This window comes from Pleurodeles waltl, chromosome 5 (genome assembly GCF_031143425.1).
Source record: "Pleurodeles waltl isolate 20211129_DDA chromosome 5, aPleWal1.hap1.20221129, whole genome shotgun sequence".
Taxonomy (NCBI): domain Eukaryota; kingdom Metazoa; phylum Chordata; class Amphibia; order Caudata; family Salamandridae; genus Pleurodeles; species Pleurodeles waltl.
The window spans coordinates 1,764,994,604-1,765,017,281 of NC_090444.1; the positions used below are offsets into that span (position 1 = coordinate 1,764,994,604).

Here is a 22,678-nt window from a genome sequence, read left to right on the forward strand (position 1 = left end):
CATGTGTATCTACAGCCACACATGCCACTGAACAGAAAATTTTACTTACCCAGTAGACATCTGTTTGTATCATGTAGTACTGTAGATTCACATGCACCCACCCTCCTCCCCGGATGCCTATGCCCATTGCAGTTACTGTATATTTGTATACATTTGTACATATGTAGATACACTTGCAAGGACATCTTTATCTATACTTCCTTCCCATTCCTCTTTCTCAACCGCCTACGAGTAAACAGTCTAACAAAGGACTCGATGCCCATACGCAGTATCACCGAGCGGGAGGAGTCACTCAGTCCCGTGACTCGAAAAAACATCGTCTTTGAAGAAAAACAACTTGTAACACTCCGGACTCAACAGTAGATGGCAGGATAATGCAAAGCATGTGAATCTACAGCACTACATGCCACAAACAGATGTCTACTGGATAAGTAACATTTTCCTTCTCAGTTACTGTGGCTCCTTAATGGATACACAAGTGAATAATTCAGACTCCCCTGTCCTTTTCCTGACAACTTTATTATGTCTGGATCCTTGATGAGGGAAAAGTGAACCATACATAGTGAGCAAAGGACCACTGAGGTATTTAAGTGATGGACGTTAAGGAGTAGTATAGTCCAATGTAGCTAATTTATTTTGAATGGGCGACTGAAGACAGCATTTTAATTACTTTTGAGTATAGAGTCCAGCCTACTCTTGTGGTTGTGATGGTGTAGGAAAGTCCCTCTTTTTGCATGGTTACCCTCACTTTTTGCATGTTAACAGTGTGCTTAGACTGTTTTCACTGTGATCCAGCTAACTTGGACCCCAGTGATTGTCCTCTCTTCTCTAAATTTCATTGTCTTGGTACCATTTACACCCAACAGTTGGTATACTGGTATACCCCTGTACGTCCCTAGTATATGGTACCTGGGTAAAAAGGGCATTGGTACACCTGGGGTCCCCTGTGGGCTGCAGCATGTATTATGCCACCCTTGGGAGCCCATGCAAACTGTGTCTGCAGGCCTGCCAGTTGCAGCCTGCGTGAAAAGGTGCATGCAACCTTTCACTGCTAGTCACTACACCAGGTCTCTGTAAGTCAACCCTATGGTAGACCCTTCCAACCCTAAGGGCAGGGTGCAACACAGTCCCTGTGTGTGTGTGGGCGCCTCTCCAAGAGCAGAAGTGCCCCTACGAACTCCAGTTCCAATTCCCTGGACTTTTTTAATTGCGGGGAAGCCATTTTAGCTATGTACTGGCCATAAGGTCACTACCTATGTTCCAGCTACATAATGGTAACTCTGAACCTAGGCAGGCTTGGTATCAAACATGTTGGAATCATACCCCAATATATTGATGCCAGTATTGATGGCTTGATTCCATTCTCTCTGGGAGCTCCTTGGAGGACCCCCCAGTATTTGTCCTACCAGTCTTCCAGGGTCTGAGAGCAGCCCACGCTGCTGCAGTCCCTCAGACAGGATTCTGCCCTCCTGCTGCTTGACCAGCTCAAGTAGGGGAAGGCAGAACAAAGGATTTTCTATGTGAGAGGGGTGCAATCTCCTCTCCCTTGCAAATAGGTGTTTAGGATGGGTAGCCTCCCCACGCCACCGGCTTGCTTTGAAGGGCACATCTGGGGCCCTCCTTGCATAATCTGGTTTGCACCAGTTCTGGGCCCCGTGTCCCTGCTCTGGCGCAAAAGTGCACAAAGGAAAGGGGAGTGACCACTCCCCTGTCCATCACCACCTCAGTTGTGGTTCCCAGAGCTCCGCCAGGTGGCAACTTGATTCTGCCATCTTGAAACCAAGATGGGCAGAGGCTCTTCGAAGCATCTGAGTGGTCAGGGTGGGCAGATGACGTCAGTGACCCCCCTCTGATAGATGGTCCACTTGCAAAGTGACCAAGCCCCCTTTTGGGCTATTTAGGGACTCCCTTGCAGGTGGGTCCCCGGATTCGGCATGCAAGTCTCCACCAGGACTTCTCTGCAACAACCTCTTCTGCTCCTGGCCACTGGAACTGCTGCTGGACTCCACAGGAACTGTAGAAGACTGCAACACCGAGACAAACTCGCCTTGCAACATTGTTTCCGTGGCTCCTGTCGCCACTTTGCAACATTTCTACACTGTGTATCCTCTGGGTCGGCAAGACTTCAGCTGCACCAAAGAAGCAAGAAGGAATCTCCCTTGGCGTGCAGGAGTCACTCCGCTGCATCTGCAGCCACCTAAAGCAACGATGTCCAGCTGCTGAGATCTGCTGTCCTCTGAATCTGCGAAGATTCTCCAACGCAGGTGGTGGTTCTGAGGGGTCACCTGGGTCCTCTTTGCCTTCTGCCGAAGTTGAGAGACAGTAAGCCTTTGCCTCTTCCTCCAGGACAGAATCCCTGTACACCACGACTGTTGCAGCAACCTAGGATTGCTGACTCCTTCTCCGAGGGATCTTCAGGCTCCAAGTAGCCCAGGCCCCCAGCACTCTACCTGTGCAAGGACAGTCCCCTCTCTGCTGCTCCAGCGACGCAGGACTCCCCCAGGTGTGCTGCCTGGACCTCACTGCAACTTACTGTGCATGCTGCCAGTGGGTTGCTTGTGGGGGCTCAGACTGCTTCTACTGGCTCTCCTGTCTTTTAGGGTCAACCTGGACTCCCCTTCAAGGGTCGACTACCCAGGAACCTGCTGGTCCTCTCCAGCCCTGCAAATCTGCTTCAGCTCCAACTTGCATTTGCTTGTGCTTTTTGGTGGTCCTCCTGATCACTGACCTGTCTGCAATCCGGCGACCGTCAAGGGGTAGTTCCTAGACAACTTCAGGGACTCCTCTGCAGCCCCTGGACTCTGTAGCTGGCCTTCAACCATCACCGTTGTCCTGGATGTTCACCCACATAAGGGTGGGCATTGCCTCCTACGCCACCTGGACACTCCTGCAGGCTCTGGACTCTGTCCCCTTCTTTTGCAGGTCCTCTTCATCCAGAATCCACTGTTGGGTTCCACTGGTCTGGTCCTGTTCTTGCATTGTACCGATCCTAAGTCCCCAGGTTAGCGTATGGGACAACCAGGCAACTTAACTCTGCTCTCCTGGTTCCTGGGGATCTTCAAAATAATCACCTCTTGGGGGTTCCATACTCTCCCAGCCCTTGGCTAACTACTCAATATCCTCTGGTGGGGGACCCATTCTCGCATTCCACTATTTTAGTATATGGTTTGGCCCCCCTATAAGGTCCTTGCTATTTCTTATTTTTGATGTTCCTATGCTAATTCCTAGTTCTTACCTGTGTATATTTTGTGTGTACTTACTGCCAGAGAGGGAGGATTGCCTATAGAATTCTAGTATAGTGGTACTATAATGAAGTACCTTTATTTTTGCAACACTGTGTGATTCCTTTCATGTGTGCTAAGTTACTGTGTGGTATTGCAGGTGCTTCACACTCCTCCTAGATAAGGCTTGGCTGCTCGCCACAGCTACCACTAGAGCGCCCTGGCTTCCGAGACACTAACACTTGCTAATAAGGGTTGCCTGGACCTGGTATAAGGTGCCAACCCATAGGTGTCCACCACACACAAGGTCAGCCTCTTACAGATGAGTTCCGTTAAAGAGAGGTAATGTTAACATTTTTGCAGAAATTCATAGTTAAAGCAAAGTAGCTTGTTTTCCGTGGGTCTGGTTTCCTGAATGGTGCGACTTCAACTGTTTTATCCTTCTGATCTTAAATAATGTTATGTACATTTGATGTTGTGAAACATTGTGCTTTTTGAAATAAACTGTTTTATATACAATGTTTACAACACATTTAAAGTTAAAAAGTTATAATGGGCTAAATATTTTATTATTATACTGCAGGTAGCCTTACAGAAACAACAGGAATCAGTCTCTTCAACAGCCGCTGGGTCTTTGTCAACCACAGCATCAAAGGTAAATGCTGTTACAGCTGCAGAGCAGCCATCGCTAAATGGACAGAGTCATGCACACATTGACAATTCTGAGAGAGACCTGGAATCCAGCGCCTTGGAAGAAGCCCTGGAGAATGGACCTAAAGGTATAGCTATAAATATTAGGCCAAATTGCCTATACTGCTTCCATCATGTTGGTCCTCCATGATCTGTAAGGTGTTTAGTGGAATGCTCTTAATTGTCTCTTCCTATACATCCACAAACCATTGATCTCTACATTGCTACATTTGCTGTACAGATAATTAAAATGGATCATCTGCTGATGCAAGTCCGATGTTATTCAGTAGCTGTAGGAAAGTCCCTCTTTCTGGCATCGTTACCCCCACTTCTTGCCTGTTAGTGTGTTTAGACTGTTTTCACCGGAATCCTGCTAACCAGGACCCCAGTGATTGTGCTCTCTCCTCTAAATCTGGTTCTCTTGGTACTCTTTACACCCCGCAATTGGCATACTGGTGTACTCCTGTAACTCCCTCATATATGGTACTTAGGTAGCCAGGGCACTGGTACACCAGAGGACCCTCATGGGCTGCAGCATGTATTATGGCACCCATGGGAGCCCATGCAAACTGTCTCTGCAGGCCTGCCATTTGTAGCCTTTGTGAAAAGGTGCACGCACCCTTTCACTACAGGGCACTACACCAGGTCAGTGTAATTCACCCCTATGGTAGGCCCTTTCAGCCTTAAGGGCAGGGTGCTGCTCCCTGTGTGTGTGGGCACCCCTGCAGGAGCAGCAGATGTGCCCCCATATACTCTAGTTCCAATTCATTGGACTTTGTAAATGCGGGGAAGCCATTTTAGCTATGTACTACATAATGGTAACTCCGAACCTCTGCGTGTTTGGTATCAAACATGTCGGAATCATACGCCAGTACTGATGCCAGTATTAGTGGCATGATTCCATGCACTCTGGGGGGGGGGGGGATCCTTAGGGGACTCCCCCACCCTCCAAGTATTGCACCTACCAGTCTTCCAGAGCCTGCGAGCAGCCCAAGCTGCTGCAGTCCCTCAGGATTCTGCCCTCCTGCTGCTTGACCATTTCAAGCGGGGGGAGGCAGAAGAAAGCATTTCCTGTGGGAGATGAGGTGCCACCTCCTCTCCCTTGGAAATAGGTGTTACAAGACTGGGGAGGGGTAGCCTCCCCACACCACCGGTTTGCTTTGACGTTGACATTTGGTACCCTCCTTGCATAATCTGGTTTGCACCAGCCCAGGGACCCCCCAGTAACAAAGGTAAGGGGGGGTGACCACTCCCCTGTCCATCACCAGCCCAGTTGTGGTGCCCAGAGCTCCTCCAGGTGGCCTCTTGATTCTGCCATCTTGAAAACAAGATTGGCAGAGGCCCTTGCAAGCATTTGACTGGTCAGATTAGGCACATGACGTCAATGACCTCCTCTGATAGGTGGTCACCTTGCTAAGTCACCAAGCCCCTTTTTGGGCTATTTAGGGACTCCCTTGCAGGTGGGTCCCCAGATTCGGCATGCAAGACTCCACCAGGACTACTCTGCAACAACCTCCTCTGCTCTTGGCCACCGGAACTGTTGCTGGACTTCGCAGAAACCGAACAAGACTACAACACCAAGACAACCTCTCCTTGCAACATTGTTTCCATGGCTCCTGTCAGCAACTTGCAACACTTCCACAGCTGTACCTCCTCTGGTGTTGGCAAGACTTCTGCTGCACCAGAGAAGCAAGAAGGAAACTCTCTTGGAGTGAAGGAGCCACTCTCCTGCATCTGCTGGCCCCTAAGGCAACGATGTCCGGCTGCTGAGATCTGCTGTGCTCTGGACCTGCGAAGATTCTCAAACACAGGTGGTGATTCTGATGGGTCCATTGGGTCCTCTCTACCTTCTGTTCAACTTGGAGGATGGTGAGTCCTTGCCTTGTCCAGATAGAACCCCTGTGCTCCACGACTGTTGCAGCAACCAAGTCTTGATGACTTCTGCTCCGAGGTATCTTCAGGCTCCACATAGCCCCGATTCCCAGCACTCTGCAAGGACAGTCTCCTCTCTGCCGCTCCAGCGACGTGGGACTCCTCTTCAGGTGTGCTGCCTGGGCTTCACTGCAACTTACTGTGCAAGCTACCAGTGGGTTCCTCGTGGGGGCTCTGACTGCTTCTTCTGGCTCCCCTGTCTTCTGAGGGTCAACCTGGACTCCCCTCCAAGGGTCGAGTCCCCAGGACCTTGCTGGTCCTCTTCAGCTCTGCAAATCTCTAACAGCTCCAGTTGCATTTGCTTGTATGTGTTGGTGGTCCTCCTGACCACTGACCCATCTGCAATCTGGTGACCAGCGAGGGACAGCTCATAGGTGACTTCAGGGACTCCTTTGCAGCTGGACTTCATCCACCACCGTCAACCTGGATCTTCACCCACAGGCGGGTGGGCATTGCCTCCTCCCTCACCTGGACACTCCTGCGTGGACTGGACTCTCTCCCCTTCTTTGAATGGATTAAAGGCCAAAATAGTCAAGGTTGGAAACTCTTGAGGTGACAAATTGTCATTCAGAAACTAGATGTTTCCATCTCTAGCTCCAGTAGTAAAAGACCATCAAAGAGATGTGATGTGAACATTCTTGCAGAGACTCCGTGAAAGCAAAGTAACTTGTTTTTTAGGAGTGTGGTATCCTAAATGTTCTAGGATCTAGGAACATAGTTAAGTTCAAAATGAGATTTTTGTCACTAAATGACTCATAAACATACCATCTTCTAGCACGTTTCCTAGAAGTAGCCCCTATTGTTACTATTACCACTTTGCATTGAACTGACCAGGAGATTTGTGTTGTTGCGACTCAGCATTTGTAATATTGTCCACACTAGAGCCCAAAGACAAAGCTGTCAAAACTCCAGAGGCTGCAAAAACAAGCAACCAAAATATGTCTTAAGTCTCCAGTTTACCTCACTCTGACTTTCAAACAACTTGATTGGCTTCCACTAGCACAATGAATAAAGTTCAAACTACTCCACATCCTTTTCAGAGCTTGCAACTGAATGGTCCAAAATACATGCAGGGTTTTAGGTCTGGCCTACAGATACTTTAGGTGTCTGGTGTGGGAGACCTATTGTATAGTACTAATATTCACAAAGGGCTTTGAGTTACCCCATTGATTGACATTCTTGTTAATCTCATTTCATCTCTTCTTACTCAATAGCTTTTATTCCTTCTTGTGTTTGTTCCTCCCCTCAAGAATATTTTAATTGCCATCCTTGTGACTGAATTACTCCTATTCTTCAACTGCTTTATTTCAAGGAACAACTTATTTCCTCTTTAGCCCTCCATGGAAGAGCCTTTATTTTCTTGTTCTCTCTTGTCTTATGCTTGGCCTATTGGCTTTGGCAGTACATGTATTTCCAAGCTACTCTCCCAAATAAAATTAAAAAAATTCAGCTAGGAAAATCTGATTTTGCAAGCCCGATTCAACAGTCAGTCTCACAAAGGCACATCAATCTGGGGATGGCCACACAACTCTGGAACTGTATGCGCCTAGATTCTAGTAATCTACCAAACCGGTCGGCTATTAAAAAAACAAAAACTGAAGACTATCCAACCAACATAATACCAAACACGAACTGCAGGTTCCTACGTTTCCACATCCCCCTGCCTGTAGGCACTGGAGTTCCTCAGATTGGATGCCTACATTTCCTGCAAAGCCACCACTTGAAAGCTGTGGTCTTCCACCTGTAAGCAGTTATTAGGAATGTTCCCTTGTTCCCCCCATTCATGCAAATCTCCTATACATCTTCTGGTGCCTTTGCATAAACTGAGTGCTTTTTCTGTCCTGGAGAAAGAAAAGCTCCTGAACTTGTCAGGCATCGATTTTCGGGTTAGGTGTCAACCACTTTGAACCATCATACAAAGAGCACATACTCACCATTCACGCGGGTTAGGAAAGAACACCCCGTTTGTGCCAAGGCACCCTTTCTCAGAAAATGTATGCCCTTGTCCAAGGGAGATGTCGCGCGGATTGTCCACAGTATTGTTACGTATTACAAGTCAAGAAGCTTACTTGAAAGAGTCTCAAGACAGTGACTTCAAGGATGCTGCATGTCTGTGAAGCACTACAACCTTATTAGAGAAGCAAGAGATTAGACACAAGTAGTCAAGACATGCTGAAGAGACAGGTTTGTTTAAACCTTATGTCCACCTCTGTAGGTATACCTTGTTTTTATTCTTTGTAAAGAAATGTGAATTTGTAAAAGTTCCAAGGCAAAAGGTAACAAGCAATTGCACCAGATTGCAGTCTCACTGGCAACCCATCCTTCTTCCCCAGTGATGCGAATAACTAGAAATGGGCCCTGTGTGGTACCGAAATCTTGACTGGTGTTTAAAAAGCTGGGATACATCTACTGCTGAAATAAAAAAAAGTGCATATATGTCTAGCAGACAACTCTAACAATTCCCCTATCTCTAATCTAAATTTTATAGGAAAGTTGCTTCATTAGATCAGTAATAACTCAAAAACCCTAAGCATCAAAAGTATGCATTAAGGTTGAGAATCTGTGTTGAATGGCATTAGCTAAGCAAAATCTGTATACCATGTGTTTAGCATTACATTAGTTCTGAGATAAGTACAAACTATTTATACCTCAAACCACATATTGCACTGACACATTTGTAAATCTTCGGAAGAGCCTCAGACACAAGGGCAACAATAACTTCCTATAGTAGATTTAGCACTCTTACGCCCTGGGCTTCTCAGTTAGCTGCTGTTTTGTTTCTTCTGTCAGAACCTAGTTCAGTAAAGCATGTTTTTAAAGGGAAATTAAGTACTGGGCCTGGGCTGGCTTATTGGGTTTTACATGCTGGATGTTCTTTTAGGATGTAGGGCATGCTTTGTTTCTGTCCTTAAAGTACATGCTTTGTAAGGAAAGGGCTCTTTGTTACTATGAGTACTGTAATAATTTTATAAGACTAGAGCCAGGTCCATTTCTGTGGTTGCAAATTTAACATACAAAAATGTAATTTTCTTTAAGTTAAAAACAATATATGTAGCACTGAATAGCTTTAATTAGATATTTCAAAGAGCAACAAAATTAAATATTATTATTCCAGTGCCTATGGATTATTGAAGAGTATTTTCTTTCCAGTAATGCATTCATATTTATCATTTCTCTCTTCAATAGAATCCGTACCAGTTATTGCAGCTCCATCCATGTGGACCCGACCACAAATCAAAGACTTCAAAGAGAAGATTCGACAGGATGCAGACTCTGTGATCACAGTGGGCCGAGGCGAGGTGGTGACAGTCCGCGTTCCAACCCACGAGGAGGGCTCCTACCTCTTTTGGGAGTTTGCTACAGACAGTTATGACATTGGTTTTGGGGTATATTTTGAATGGACAGACTCCCCTAACTCAGCAGTCAGTGTGCATGTCAGTGAATCAAGTGAGGATGAAGAAGATGATGAAGGTATTGTGTTATTCTTTTCTATTTATCAAAAACTAATTTTAGAACCCATTTGTAAAGTTGCTATTATCACAAAGATGGCTGATATCGTTTGAGTTATGGAAATTATATTCTTTTTCAAGCTAATGATAGACTTGTGTTTTTCAATGAAATTACCATAAACAAAAACTAGATTAGCTTTAACTGTAGCAGTAAAAAGATGTACAGGTTTGACAGTACTCATGAATTAGAGCAAGCCTGTCTAAATTATATTAAAGTTTCTTAAACAGAAACATCTAAATACAAATACATTTAAAACAAACAATAATATTGCATACAAATATTTCCCATATTCATCTATTTATTCACACCAGTTGGCATTTTTGTCAAATACAAGGCCAGTACTGGTGCCATATTTGCCCCACTCAGAGCAAATCCATTGCTGCTGTAGCAGTTGTAATGAAATTTGTTTTAAATAGTGGTTGGTCACAGATACATTCGACAGAGTTGCAAATAATTAGGGCAAAAGCGTAAACTAGGAGTCAAATGAGCTCTGTATCTGAAGAAAAACTTCACACTGCTTAAACGTCTCGTGAGAACCTCTTGCAGTGCTCAAATGCAAAACAGGTATACCTATATGCATTCTAAGTTGCATATTTTTAAGCCAAGGATCTGGGACTAATATATCACAAAGCTCCTAAACATTTTTGCTCTTTGAGCACATCTCTGATGATTTTAGTTTAAAACTTAGTCTATATCAAATAAACAACAGTTTTCTTTGGTTGAGATTTATTTACACAAAGGAAATTTTGTAATAAATTCAAATCCGAATTTGGGTGCAGTTCGGTTACTACCTCCAAGATTCTTTTACGCTATAAGTCCACTGACAGTTATCATTATAAAGGTTCATACAACATGCTCTGCAGAATGTTTAGACCGTCCCTAGCCAAATTAAAATAAGCATTGGCATAGCCAATAGGTGTCGCCTTTGGGACTTTATCAGTATTCAGCCATGCAGCACATTAAACCTTTATCAGAAATAAACTGCTGTGCATTCCTACATACTCTTGACATTAGACTGTAATGGTCAGAACTTCCTCTAGTGGGCACCACAGTAAAAACAGTATTTGGAAGAAACATGGTCTTGTAACCATATAATCAGCCCCCAGATGGCATTATTCAGACCCTAGAGAGCATAATGCATTACACATTTTCAGGCCCGTTAGAATATTCTTACAAACAAGGCCCTGAGAACACAAACTACTCCCAACTGTAAAGCAAAAGCTCCAGCCATGGGAGAGCTTAAAAAGACAATGAATGGTGAGAGAGATTATGATTTTGCCCCTATTCCCTACCCCTCCCCTCCCCCCTCCCCTACCCTAATGTAGGGACACAGAAAATGAGCTTGTCGTGCTGAACGTTTTGGTGGTGGTCTCATTGACCTATGGCCACCACAGGTGAGATATGGGCAAAAATGTGTTGTAAAAGGAATGCCACGCAAAGCATTATGGGGAGAGTTTCCTGAGTGCAATGAATATTGTAGTATCAGCTCTAGAGCTGTGCCTGGGAAATGCGCGTTGAGTGTTTCCCACGTATGTTTTCTAATTGAAAGGCACCAGTTTCTATATTTTTCAACTGCTAAACTTGGGAAGAATTTAGGAATGGGGCTGCAAATTTAACCGGTGCTCATGTAAAGCCTCCAATCTTCCGGTCAAGTTCACACTATATAAATAAATACAAAAGAATCCCCCTTCAGCTTGCAGCCTTTGTCATGCCCTGACATCGCGAAGAAACCATGAGATGCCAGAGGAAGAAACAACATACCTCCACAGAGCACGACGCTAGAGCCAAAAGAAAAAAGTTGTATTCCCACACTAACCTATATGGACAATCGTGCAATAATCCATGTAACAGGGTCAGTCTCCAGGACGGGAACAAAAAAGCCGAAATGCAGGACAAAAGTAAAGAATTTACCAAAGGAATTTTGAAAGGGAGGCCAAGGAAAGAATGAAAGTGATGGGCCTGGTGAAAGCCCACAGAAGTAGATTACAACATGTCGAGAGACTGCGCATGCTCGCCGCCTAGGCTCGACCTAAAAAGGAAAATAGATTGAGTTTGACCATTTCATTAAATGATTGCAATCTTAATTCTACATGCAGTGCTTGTGTAACAGGGAAAGAGGAAAAGGGGATGCCAAAGACTCTTTTTACAGGTTCCCCATAAACTTAACAAATGTATAATTTGAATGGAAAGTTGTCACAGGATAGCCATATAACAGCGAAGACTATTTTTGCTTTAGACTGTCAGAAGTGAAGCCACTGAGTATTCACAGTAAAGTGTGTTAAACTTTATTGGGGTTGACAGAGCTTGTTAATACTTTACTCCACATTGCGTCCCTGTGTGCAGCTTCTATGTGAGAGATCTCGAAAAGATAACACCCACATACTTCTATTTCAGTAATGTTTCTACCTTCTCACCACCTAGTTACCAGTTACTATGCATTCTATAATAAAGGATTCCATTGTCTGTATGTTAAGACTATGGGCCTCATTACATCCCTGGCGGTCAAAAACCGCCAGGGCTGTTTTGGCGATTGTACCGCCAACAGGCTGGCTGGTTTACCGCCATGGTTGTCCCTGCGGTTTTAATCCTCCAGGGCAGCGCTGCCCAGGGGATTACGAGTCCCCTTCCGGCCAGCCTGTCCATGGCGGTAGAGACCACTAAGAAAAGGCTGACGGGAAGGGGAGTTGCGGGGCCCCTGCACTGCCCATGTGCTTGGCATGGGCAGCACAGGGGCCCCCAGGCACAGCCCCACACTGCTTTTCACTGTCTGCATAGCAGACAGTGAAAAGCGCGATGGGTGCAGCTGCACCCGTCGCACGGCCGCAACACCGCCGGCTCCCCTGTTGAGGCTGACATCCCCGCTGGGCCGAAACTCTGTTTCCGCCCAGCAGGGATGTCAAAATGGGGCCGAAGGGAGTGCGGCCGCATTGGATGCTGCTTGGCCGTACAACCTTGGCGGGCGGCAATAATCAGACAACAGATCTGATTGGTGCTTTAAGCCTACTTTGGCCCTTTAAAGGGTAACTTGATGGTCACCATACAGCAGAACTGTTACAGATGTTAAGCCAACCATGGAAGAGTGGTTTGGGACTAGTAGAGCGGTAGGAAGATCATGTAAAATAATTTTTAAAAAATAGGGGCCAGCATGTATCCTTTTTTAAGACCTTGTTCAAGAGGGATGGTGCCGTTAATTCACAGGAGCAACTAAGTGAGCTAAAAAGCTGTTTATATTAAAATATTAATCCTGGAGTTATCCCGAACACCTTCAGTTTAGTGTTAATTCTCTTGTCAGAATACCATAGAGAGTATTAGCATGTTATTGCACTGTAACATCAAGTATAAATAGAATACTGCAAATAAGTCTGGAAATTGTTCTAATTTCTACCATTAGCATTCTCTGGTCAATAACTTCATCTTAAGTATTTAAGTCTCATGAAAAAGAAAATGGAACCTCAGCACTCCTACATGAATAGATAGGGACGAGGTGGAAGTATGAGAGGTAGAATTAACAAACTTGCATTTACAAGTAATCAAACCGAACGCAGGACAAACGTACAGAAGAAATGAGTACGTTGTAAGATTATATGAAGTCTTGAAGCCTAGTACAGAAGAATCTTCCTGCATCCCCATTGTGATCTCTGACACTGAGCTGGAGGGGCATTGATCATAGCCACATCAGACGTGAGCCGAAACCCCTAGATCAGAGCCTGAGCCCTATTCCCTTGGGCTAGGCTTGGGGAGGAATGTGAGGGGTCGCTGGATCCTACAGAAGACCCATCTATAGACCAGTGTGACGACCTGGATGAAGCCAGTGAACTGAATATGTCTCTAGGTACTGGTCTACTTTCTCTCCCTACTGTGGCTACAGAGGAGGGAGCTTCATATGCGATGGTGGTGCGGAAGGTCACTGAGCTCTTTGACTTCAGTTGCCCTCGGTGACAGTCCAGAAACTCTACTTCTGTTCAATGATGCCCTTATTGACATCCTCTTAGGGACTTGGTCCAAACCCAACACAGGGGAAGAATTTGTTTTCTTCAGCCAGCCTTGCATTGCGGTCTGTGTACACTGCATGCCTTTTGGGCAGTTACTCTGTGGGACAAGTGCTGCTGCAGGTCTTGGGGGAGGCCCAGGCTACACTCTCAGGCTGTTTCCGATGGGAGGGATGCAGCACATTTCACAATACGTTGTAGACTTGATACTACCGACTCACCGGGCAGAGCAGTTTAATGGACGGTGGCCATGAGGCGCCGCACCTGGTTGAGGGCATCTGGCATTTCAGGGGATGTCTAAACTTTCCTTATAGACATGCTCTTCGATGGCTCCTGTTACTTCGGAGACCAGGCATATTCAGCACTGGATTGCTTTAAAGACTCTCAGGCATGTCCTTGGGCCTCTCGGTCGGCCCGTCATCCCTCAATCTGCCTTTTGCTTCTTTCGTGGCTATGGTAGGGGCTTCCAGCTGTGCCAGTTCCCTCCCAGCTACAGAGCTGTGCATGCTTCCCAGCCTTTGCGTCGCTGAGGGTGTGGTACCCACAAGCCTTGTGGGTAAGGTAGCCAGTGGTTTGGTCAGTCAGCTTCCCCCATACCCCAACCCCTCCTTCCCTTGCAGCTGCAGCCTCCAAGCCTTCTTAATCTGCCCCTTTACAATCATGGCCACCCAGGTGGGGGCAGGATTTGCCATCATCTGCCCCACTGGCAGTCCATAACATCAGACAAGTGGATGTTGCAGATTGTCCGAAGGGGCTACACCCACTCTGCCCCCCACCCTCGTCAAGCCTACTTGTTCTTGCATGCCTCCATCTTACGACTTGCTGACGGAGGATCATCTGTCCCTTCTCCACAAAGAAGTTGCAGCTCCCTTGGCCAAGGGAGCTATAGAAAGGGTTATGTTACCACTACTTTCTGGTTCCAAAGAAGGCCAACGGCCTTCGCCCTATTTACATCTCCGAACCTTCAACCTCTTCCTCAAGAAACAGAAATGCAAAATGCTCACATTGGCTTAGGTCTTGTCTGCCCTGAATCGAGAAGACTGGATGGTAGCGCTGGACTTGTAGGATGCATATTTCCACTTTCCCGTCCTACCTGCCCACAGAAGTTACCTGCAGTTTACTGTAGGCCACAAGCACTTTCAGATCACTATGCTTCCCTTTGGCCTTACCAGTGCCCCTCAGGAGCTCACCAAGGTGATTGCGGTGGTCTCAGCTCATCGGCGGAGATCAGGGGTGCCAGTCTTCCCCTATCTTGGTGGTAGACTGTTAAAGGTGAGATCTCCCCCGGCTGTTGTCTCCCACCTCCAAACTACGGCAGACCTGCATTCGCTGGGGTTCACTATCAACATGCCAAAGTCACATCTAACTCTCTCTCAGGTTCTCCCTTTCCTCAGAGCTGTTCAGGACATGGTGCAGTTTCGGGCATATCCTCCTGAGCAGTGAGTCCAAGATACCCAGGATATGATACTGATGTTTCACCCTCTGCATCTGCTGGGTCTCCTACATCCTGCCAGTGACACATGCCTGCTGGCATATGCTGGCTGTACAGTGGGAACTTCCAGTGGGCACAGCATCAGGAGAACATCTCTGACATGGTCCAGAACTCGGAGGGAACTGCAAAAGACCTGCATTGGTGACCTCCATATCTTTGGCTCCACGCTTCAGGCGTGCCAATTTGTGAAAAGTAACTGACTTCAGCGCGCCTGGGATGCACCTATATATGTACTGCAATGTCACTTCCAGCACAGACCACGCGGACGACGCACGCGGAGCCCATCAATGCCACCTCACTTCATGGAGGGGTACTGCTCACAAAAATCTCCCGCTCCTGCAGTGGACAGGGTTGATCATTGCTTGGTGGAAACTATAAGATACCACAAATCTGGGCGCTCCTGGCTCACTAAGTACCCTATAAAAACGTATGGACTGGCTTTCCTATTTTAAGAGGTTCTTTGTCACACACAGATTTTTTCCAAAGTGAAATCTTCTATCCTACAGGGACTGATCCTACTGAATTCTGATCCTGTCCCCGTGGACTCATCTTAGCATCATTTTAGTGTTCAGGATCCTCATCTTTACATTATACACAAATTCTGCTAGATGGGCCAGGAGTGGATTGTTGTTTTTTTCTTCCTTTTTCTGTTAAGGAGAGGAGAGTAAGGGTTTGAGAACCAGTGTGGTCGATGTTTATGCACCAATCTCATCTCCAAGGCATGTCATTCAATCCATTCTTTATAGTATTGCACTTTTCGCAATCTTAGCCATGGCATTGAGGTCTTCCTGGTTCTGTCTGCTGCTGGCAAGGTCGGACTGTTCATTTGCAGGCTGATGCGACTTTGCAATCGAAGTACCAGTCTGCTGTTGCCAAGTTGAAAAACTGCTGTTACACAATTTAAAGTACAAGCGTAAATTAAAGGAGAGAAAGCCTCTCAGGTTGCGGCCAGCCAATGAGATTCTTCCTATGGTGCGTGAATCCGCAGATTGTTCTGCTGTGGATTCACAGAGGATCTGCTTCCCTAGATAGCTATATTTTTTGGCCTTGAATGATTCCAAAACCTACTGATTTGCACCAAACTACAAAAAGTGTAATCTGCACAACAGGATCTAGGTTTGTGCCAAATTTGGTATAATTCTGTTCAGCTGTTTGGGCTGTAGGTGTGACTAAAGGCCCTATTGAAAAATGAACGGGGAAATGTTTTTTGGAACCCCCTTTTTCTTGGGCCCCGCTTGACCTGAAACTTTAAAGATAGCAACTGAACTGACCAAAGTATATGTTTTGAAAATTTCATGACGATTCGTCAAGCGGCACCAAAGTTATTGGCAAAACAAAAAACGCTCTGCTTATGGATACTAGGTCCTAACTATAACTACATATATCAGGGTGTGGAATTTCTGTAGTCTGACGCCCAGGACACACTGTTTGCGGTCAAGGACAACACGTTTTCATATTTATTTTGTCCTAGGGACAAGTAGCCCCTACAGCTTACCACACAAACCCTTTAGTAGCCAGTTTACACTGTATTATGGATCAGAGAATGGTACCGCAGTTAGGATAATATTTGTGTCCGTATGTTAATGGTGTTCGAACTTGTATTTATGGTTCATTAATAAAAAGCCTTTATTTTTAGGGTGTACGGTCTAAGGAAATGTAAGCTTGGACTGCACTGTTGACAGTGGTTCCAGTATAAAAACGTGTACGCACGTTTGCAAAGTTTAAGAATATCAACCTATGTATAATGCTCCCAGAATGCTCTTTAATTAGATGCAAATATGTACAGAAACCTGAAATTAAGACTGATAATTATTTGCTTTCAAAATAAAATGTTCTAAACAATGCTTCTGAAAAAAGTGGTTTTGCTAAACTACTGTGATATGTTAGGTGATATTTCTTTGAACCATCATTTAGTAAAATGTATTGATGCATGCTAGTTTTTCCAATAAATATTCCTAATGGAAAGTCAGTGTAATCAGTTTCAACAAGAATATGGGAAGCATGAAAATAAACAAGCATTGATAAAGCCAATAGGTTGACATTAGTGGTCGACCTTTTGGCTTTGTCAATGTTTGTCTTGTTTTGGCATGATTTTTCTAAACCATTATTGTTGTGGGAGCTTCCAGGCCCTAAACATTATAACAAACATTGGCAAAAAGCAACACTATTTTTTTTTATCTCAAACAGCCCACGTTTTGACAGTAGTTTCTGGCACTGAACAAAATTACTTTGTGCTCTAATACACTTAAAAAAAATTAAAAAAGCAGGATGCCCACTGATAGATACAGAGAGAGATACAATTTTAGTAAAAACAAAAAGTCTTGGTTAACACCAGACCTAATTAGGGGCCAATTCTTAAAGAAAGTCACAAAACAGCACCCAGAGTATATGTCCTTGCATTAGTGCGGATTTACACCCTCCATGAATTCACTAGAATTTACAGATGTAAGGCCAGGACATTGTACTCCTAGGAAAGTTTTATGAACTGCATTTTACCACAAGCAAATATACATGTGTAGACTTGCGCATGCGAAAATCTATTGAACATTTACAAGTTCTTTCCTCTAACCACTTTTGTCCCCCACCCTGGAAGAAGTTTTGCAGTTTTGCTTCTGCCCTTGGCAGGAGTAAATGTCCAACCTTTCTCTGTATGAGAAAAGATTACAAAAGAGCTGTCAAAAACCCAGAGAACACTCATGTTAGGTTTGCACACACTCAAAAGGGAATTCCAAAACTGGAACTATTGCTTTCTGTTATCTCCAGCCCCAGTAGGCAGATCTGCGAAAAGATGACAAAATAAGGGAATTGCTAGTATTCAAAATGTACTATAGTATGAGCCCTGGCATAACCATAGTGGCTATTATCAGATCCTCTATATAATGAAAATGCTACCAAAATATGTTGCTGCACTATGTGACTCCACAGGGACAAGTGTTTTTTTATTTTTTTTATAGGACAAGAAGATTTATAAAGCAACCTGTCCCATGGACAAGTAAAACATTTTTTTTTTTTACCAGATTAAAGTGTATTATTATTATCGTTCCTTCATACTGTACTGTGATTTTCTTGAATTGTTACAATTTACAATCTCTGTTTAACTAATGGAATTTAAGTTTGTGTCTCATGGTGGAATGGTTTGCCTACCCCACCACCATTATTCTTGAGGTACTGCTGACTAGTCTGATTCAAGCATGTGAATCTATAAAAGATACAGTACTGGAGAAGAAACAAGTTACTTACCTGTACACTGTGGTTCTCCAGTATTGATATCTTTAATAGATTCACATGCGACCCTCCCTCGTCACCACTCAGGCTTATCACTTGTATACCATTATGACTTTATTTACACTTGTGCTCAAAATCTGAGGTATGGTGGTTCTGCAGGGAAGAGTGCTTCAGAGTCTCTGCTCTGATTGGCTGAAGTTTGTGTACATTAAATCAGTGTGAATAGGCTACTAACTGCTATTGTTTTTTCAATTAAATATAATGCTAATGCTCTAGCACTGCTTTTATTACTGTTACCGTGGGACTCCCACCATGACAACAGGGAAGATTCAAGCACATGAACCTATAAAAGATATTAGTACTGAAGAACCTCAGTTTACAGATAAGTAATCTGTTTCTAAATCAAACCAGGGGGGTTGGAGGGACCGGGAGGTTATATGGTCCAGTGTACAGTCTCCCATATGTAATCCTATAAATTAGAGTACACTCTTCCAAACTACTCTGGCGTCCTGGGGGACCAGGGGCCTCGGGAGCAAGGGCCCTCAAGCATCACAATGGATGACTAGCATCATCATCGGGAACTTTCACCCATTTTTTAATCTTGGTCTTCACCCACCTTATACTGGTTAAAGAGATGATGTTTTGTGTGATGAATAACCAATCTTAAACATTTTTTCTGTTCTCTCCAACACCAGCCTACTCTTGTTGCAGGCTTTCATACTTGTTAGAAATACTTATTAGTTTTACTACTAGAACAGTACGGCGTAAGATGCTAGTAATCCATTGTGATGCTTGAGGGCCCTTGCTCCCGAGGCCCCTGTTCCCCCAGGACGCCAGAGTAGTTTGGAACAGTGTACTCTAATTTATAGAAGTAATGTGTTTTTTCTGTTTTACACTAGCCCTCAACCAAGGGGACTAGGATGGTGGACAGATACACAAGATAGTGTTTACCTTTCCTGACCAGCCACAGTTTCTTACTCAGTTCCAGGTCTTCACCAAAATCCTTTTATATTCCTCCAATCCCCTCACAGCATGTGCCACATATTTCATATATTTCAAAGAAAACGTGCAAGTTATATATTTGTAAATGTTTTTTATTGAAAGCTTTTTATTCAGCGATGCTGAGTAGGCCTACTAATTATTGACCTATGCAAGGACTGTATCCACTGTACCTTAAAAACATTTGTCTTGTATCTATTTTTCAAAGGGAGCATGCTCCATTGCCCTGTAATCGTTCTTTTGCTGTACAATGATAAAACTTCTTTCCTTCCATGTTGTTACTTTCTGACTCCATTCTCATCACTGAACATGTTCCGTACCAACTCACAATATAACCAATCTGTGAAAGTAAACCGGGTCATAGTATGTTCTTTATTACATTTTCTTTCAGGGAAACAACTCCACGTTATGCGCTGAGCTAAATCATTTCCAAAATATACTATGATCTATATAAATGGGTGGTCTAGGCTTATCAAGGGTAAGGCTGGAGGATTTGCATGTCATGTGTGGGCTTTTTATTTTCATTCCACCAGGTTGCCTGTCTCCTGAGGTTGAACTTCTAACTCTGTCTTTGAACGTGAAGAGCTGATGTATCTGCAATAGATTATTTCTGTGTGATGGAAATATTAAATCTCATCTACACTTTATCTACCTATTTTAGGGTGTTTTACAGTCTTCCACGACCCCTTATGAAAAGGTTTCCTACTTTTACTTTTAATCATGCCTGCTTAGATCTGATAATCCTCACTGAGAACGCCATTTTCTTGTGTGAGCAGAACTTCATCTGGATTTTTTCTGTTAACTTCAAACCGTTGAACAGGAAATAGTTATACTCATTTATTTAGGAAAACATTTTGTAGCTAATATGATGACCATGTTTGTTGTATTCTGTCACTGAAGCAACACTCATGTGATGAGTGCATTTCTTCTGTTCCTGTATTATGCAATGTAAATATTTAACCATCAAAGGTTCAAAATTACGATACTAATTCAGTTTTGCTTATTTTGTCTGAATGTCAAATTTGATGTTACTTTTGCTTTTGTTATGCTCCAGATTAAATGTTTATTAACAAATATTATTATCTTTGTTTTGTCAGACAACCCTAACAATGAAGAGAAAGCCAAAAAGAATGCCAACAAGCCTCATCTCGACGAGATTGTACCAGTGTATAGAAGAGACTGTCATGAAGAAGTGTATGCTGGCAGCCATCAGTATCCTGGTCGAGGAGTGTACCTTCTGAAATTTGACAACTCTTACTCATTATGGAGATCCAAAACAGTCTACTATAGAGTTTATTACACAAGATAGAGTTATAAATGAGCCTGGGGTGGGGCAGGGGATGTGCTGACAGCACACTCTGAACAGTCTTCAGTGTTTACCCCATTTTGTATTTTCTCAAGTCTGCGCAGTATTTGGCAGCAGTGTCACTGACTGCCAGTACAAAACTAAGTCCAAACCCACACCTTATCGCCTTACCATAATACGAAGAATGTGGCTCGTGGTCCACTGTTGGTCAATAAGTTGGCATGCATGGTTAGCAAGTTTTTATGAGAGTGAAGAAGTTAGCTTTTTTGACCCATCTGGAGACTGGCTAAACCCAGTGAATTTTGCAAAAGAAGCTTTTAGTATTCTCAGATGTCCGTTAAATGTCTTTCTATTTAGGATGCGATTCCTAGAGAATATCGATTGGTCAACTATTGCAAAGAGGTCTTTATCTTATGTTGGGAAACAATGATGTAAACCTGTATTGATAAATTAAGACCTCTTGGTTTACAGGCTAGCAAACTAAATTTGAGCAGTCTAGACTTTTTCCATATGTGGACGGCAAAACATTGTCGTCGATAAACAGTGCAAAATTGTTTGTGCTGGTTAAGGGAGAGTAGGGGCCTACTTCAAATGAGCGATGAGCTACACACTTAATAAATGTTAGAAAGATCTGTAATACGAATCAAAAACTAAGGCCTGTCAACTAGTCTTGAACCTGTTTGCAATAGGGATGTCTGGTTGCATTGTGTTTGTCTCCCATCAGCCACTTCTTTGCACCATTTTCAAAGACTGACATAGTTAAAGGTTTAGTTTCACAAAAATAGACATTGGCTTATTTTGACCATCTGCATAAGTAAATGTAATAAGTTGTGTTTCTGTAGAACTCAACAATGCTGTTTAGTTTAGTTTTGCAAACCTGTAATCTGCACACACTACCTGAAAAACAAGAAATGAATTCCATAAAATCATTGGGGCTTACTGTTGCACACAAAATTGTATTTTAAATTGATTGCCAGGAACAGTACAGTTGACCTTCCACAACTGGCAAGTCCCATGCGCGCACACTGCCATCGCATCTGTTGTTGCATGTTTGTTGATCAAAAAAGGACAACTTTTTTTTCTTTGTGTGTGCTAGAGACTTTACACGTTAAACATCGCACCAATATAGGTAGATGTTTTCTGTTTTGATCATAAAAGAAGCAATTAATGTGAATTGTGTGGGCCAGAGAGAAATGACTGATCTGGCGAGAGCCTTGCAAAAGCAGCGGAGGAAGCATGCTTACAAACTACATTAAGCAATTTCATTGGTTGAGTCCAGTAGGAAGCATGTTTAAGTTTAATTCTGTAACTTTGCCCCAACAGTAACTTTCCAGCAACACACTATTAATCTATACCTGCATCAAATATGGTAATGTACTTTCAAGTTGGAATTGTTTAATTTAATTCTCTTTTGTCCATCTGTATAAACGTGTCTTCTTGCATTCACCACAGATTGGCTAGGGTGTGTACATTTCTGATGTAATGGGTAAAATACAGGGCGGGGTATTTTTAGTTGTCATTTTTATTAAGGCTGGTTTTGTTGTTTTCTACTTGTCATGTACATAATTACTATACTTTTGTTCTTGGGCCTATGGAGTCATTTAACATACTTCTAAACAGTACTGGACCGTATGGTTTCGTATTCAGCTCCACCATTGCATACTTGCTTGTAGCTTAAGCTAGTTAGCAGTGCTGAATCAACCATAACCACCTATAAGACTGTCATCTCGCACTATGTATAGACTGTGGTTTCTAGCCATACTGCGCTTCATTGAAATACTGTATGTAAAATAAACCCTAAAAAAGTAAGCACTTTTTATATGTCTATTCAATCCTTTTTTGCAACTTGTCCCAAAAATGTTAAATGACTCTTTTGTGTAAAGGTATCCATGTTCTTAGAAGCAGTATGTTGCTTTACATGGCAGCCGTTCTTCGTCAAGTGTTGATATCTGAACTTTCACTTCCACCTTTTTTTATTGCCTTTGGCTGTTGATTAGTGCAGTACAAGTGCAATTTGAAAAATATCTTGGAATAATATATTTAATCTTAATTAAAATACATTTATCTGTATGTGTTTCCTTCTTTCGTTTGTATTTTCAGTTTTGCTAACTGAACGTGTTGATGTTAATGTAGATACCCTACTATTATGCCAGGTTATTCATCAATTTCTTAGAGGTGCTAGCAACATTTAAGCACTTTACAAAAAGTAAATGATTTACTGTGAAGCGGGGAAGCTAGGAAATGTGTTACAAAACCCATAACAGCACAACCTCTGCAGAACAGCAGAGGTGGAATACTGAACAATCAAAGTATA

At 43.6% G+C, this 22,678-nt stretch overlaps 1 protein-coding gene across 1 annotated transcript in view; it reads left to right on the forward strand.

Annotated features, from left to right (window-relative positions):
• The window catches only part of ACBD3 (acyl-CoA binding domain containing 3), a 102,146-nt gene extending 79,712 nt beyond the window's left edge, over positions 1-22,434 (forward strand). Inside the window, exons 6-8 of the mRNA XM_069236173.1 lie at positions 3,805-4,000; positions 9,030-9,314; positions 20,156-22,434. Coding sequence (XP_069092274.1) covers positions 3,805-4,000; positions 9,030-9,314; positions 20,156-20,367 — 693 coding nt within the window. The 3' untranslated portion in view covers positions 20,368-22,434. The remainder of the gene's footprint in view (positions 1-3,804; positions 4,001-9,029; positions 9,315-20,155) is intronic.
• Positions 22,435-22,678: the final 244 nt, after the last annotated feature.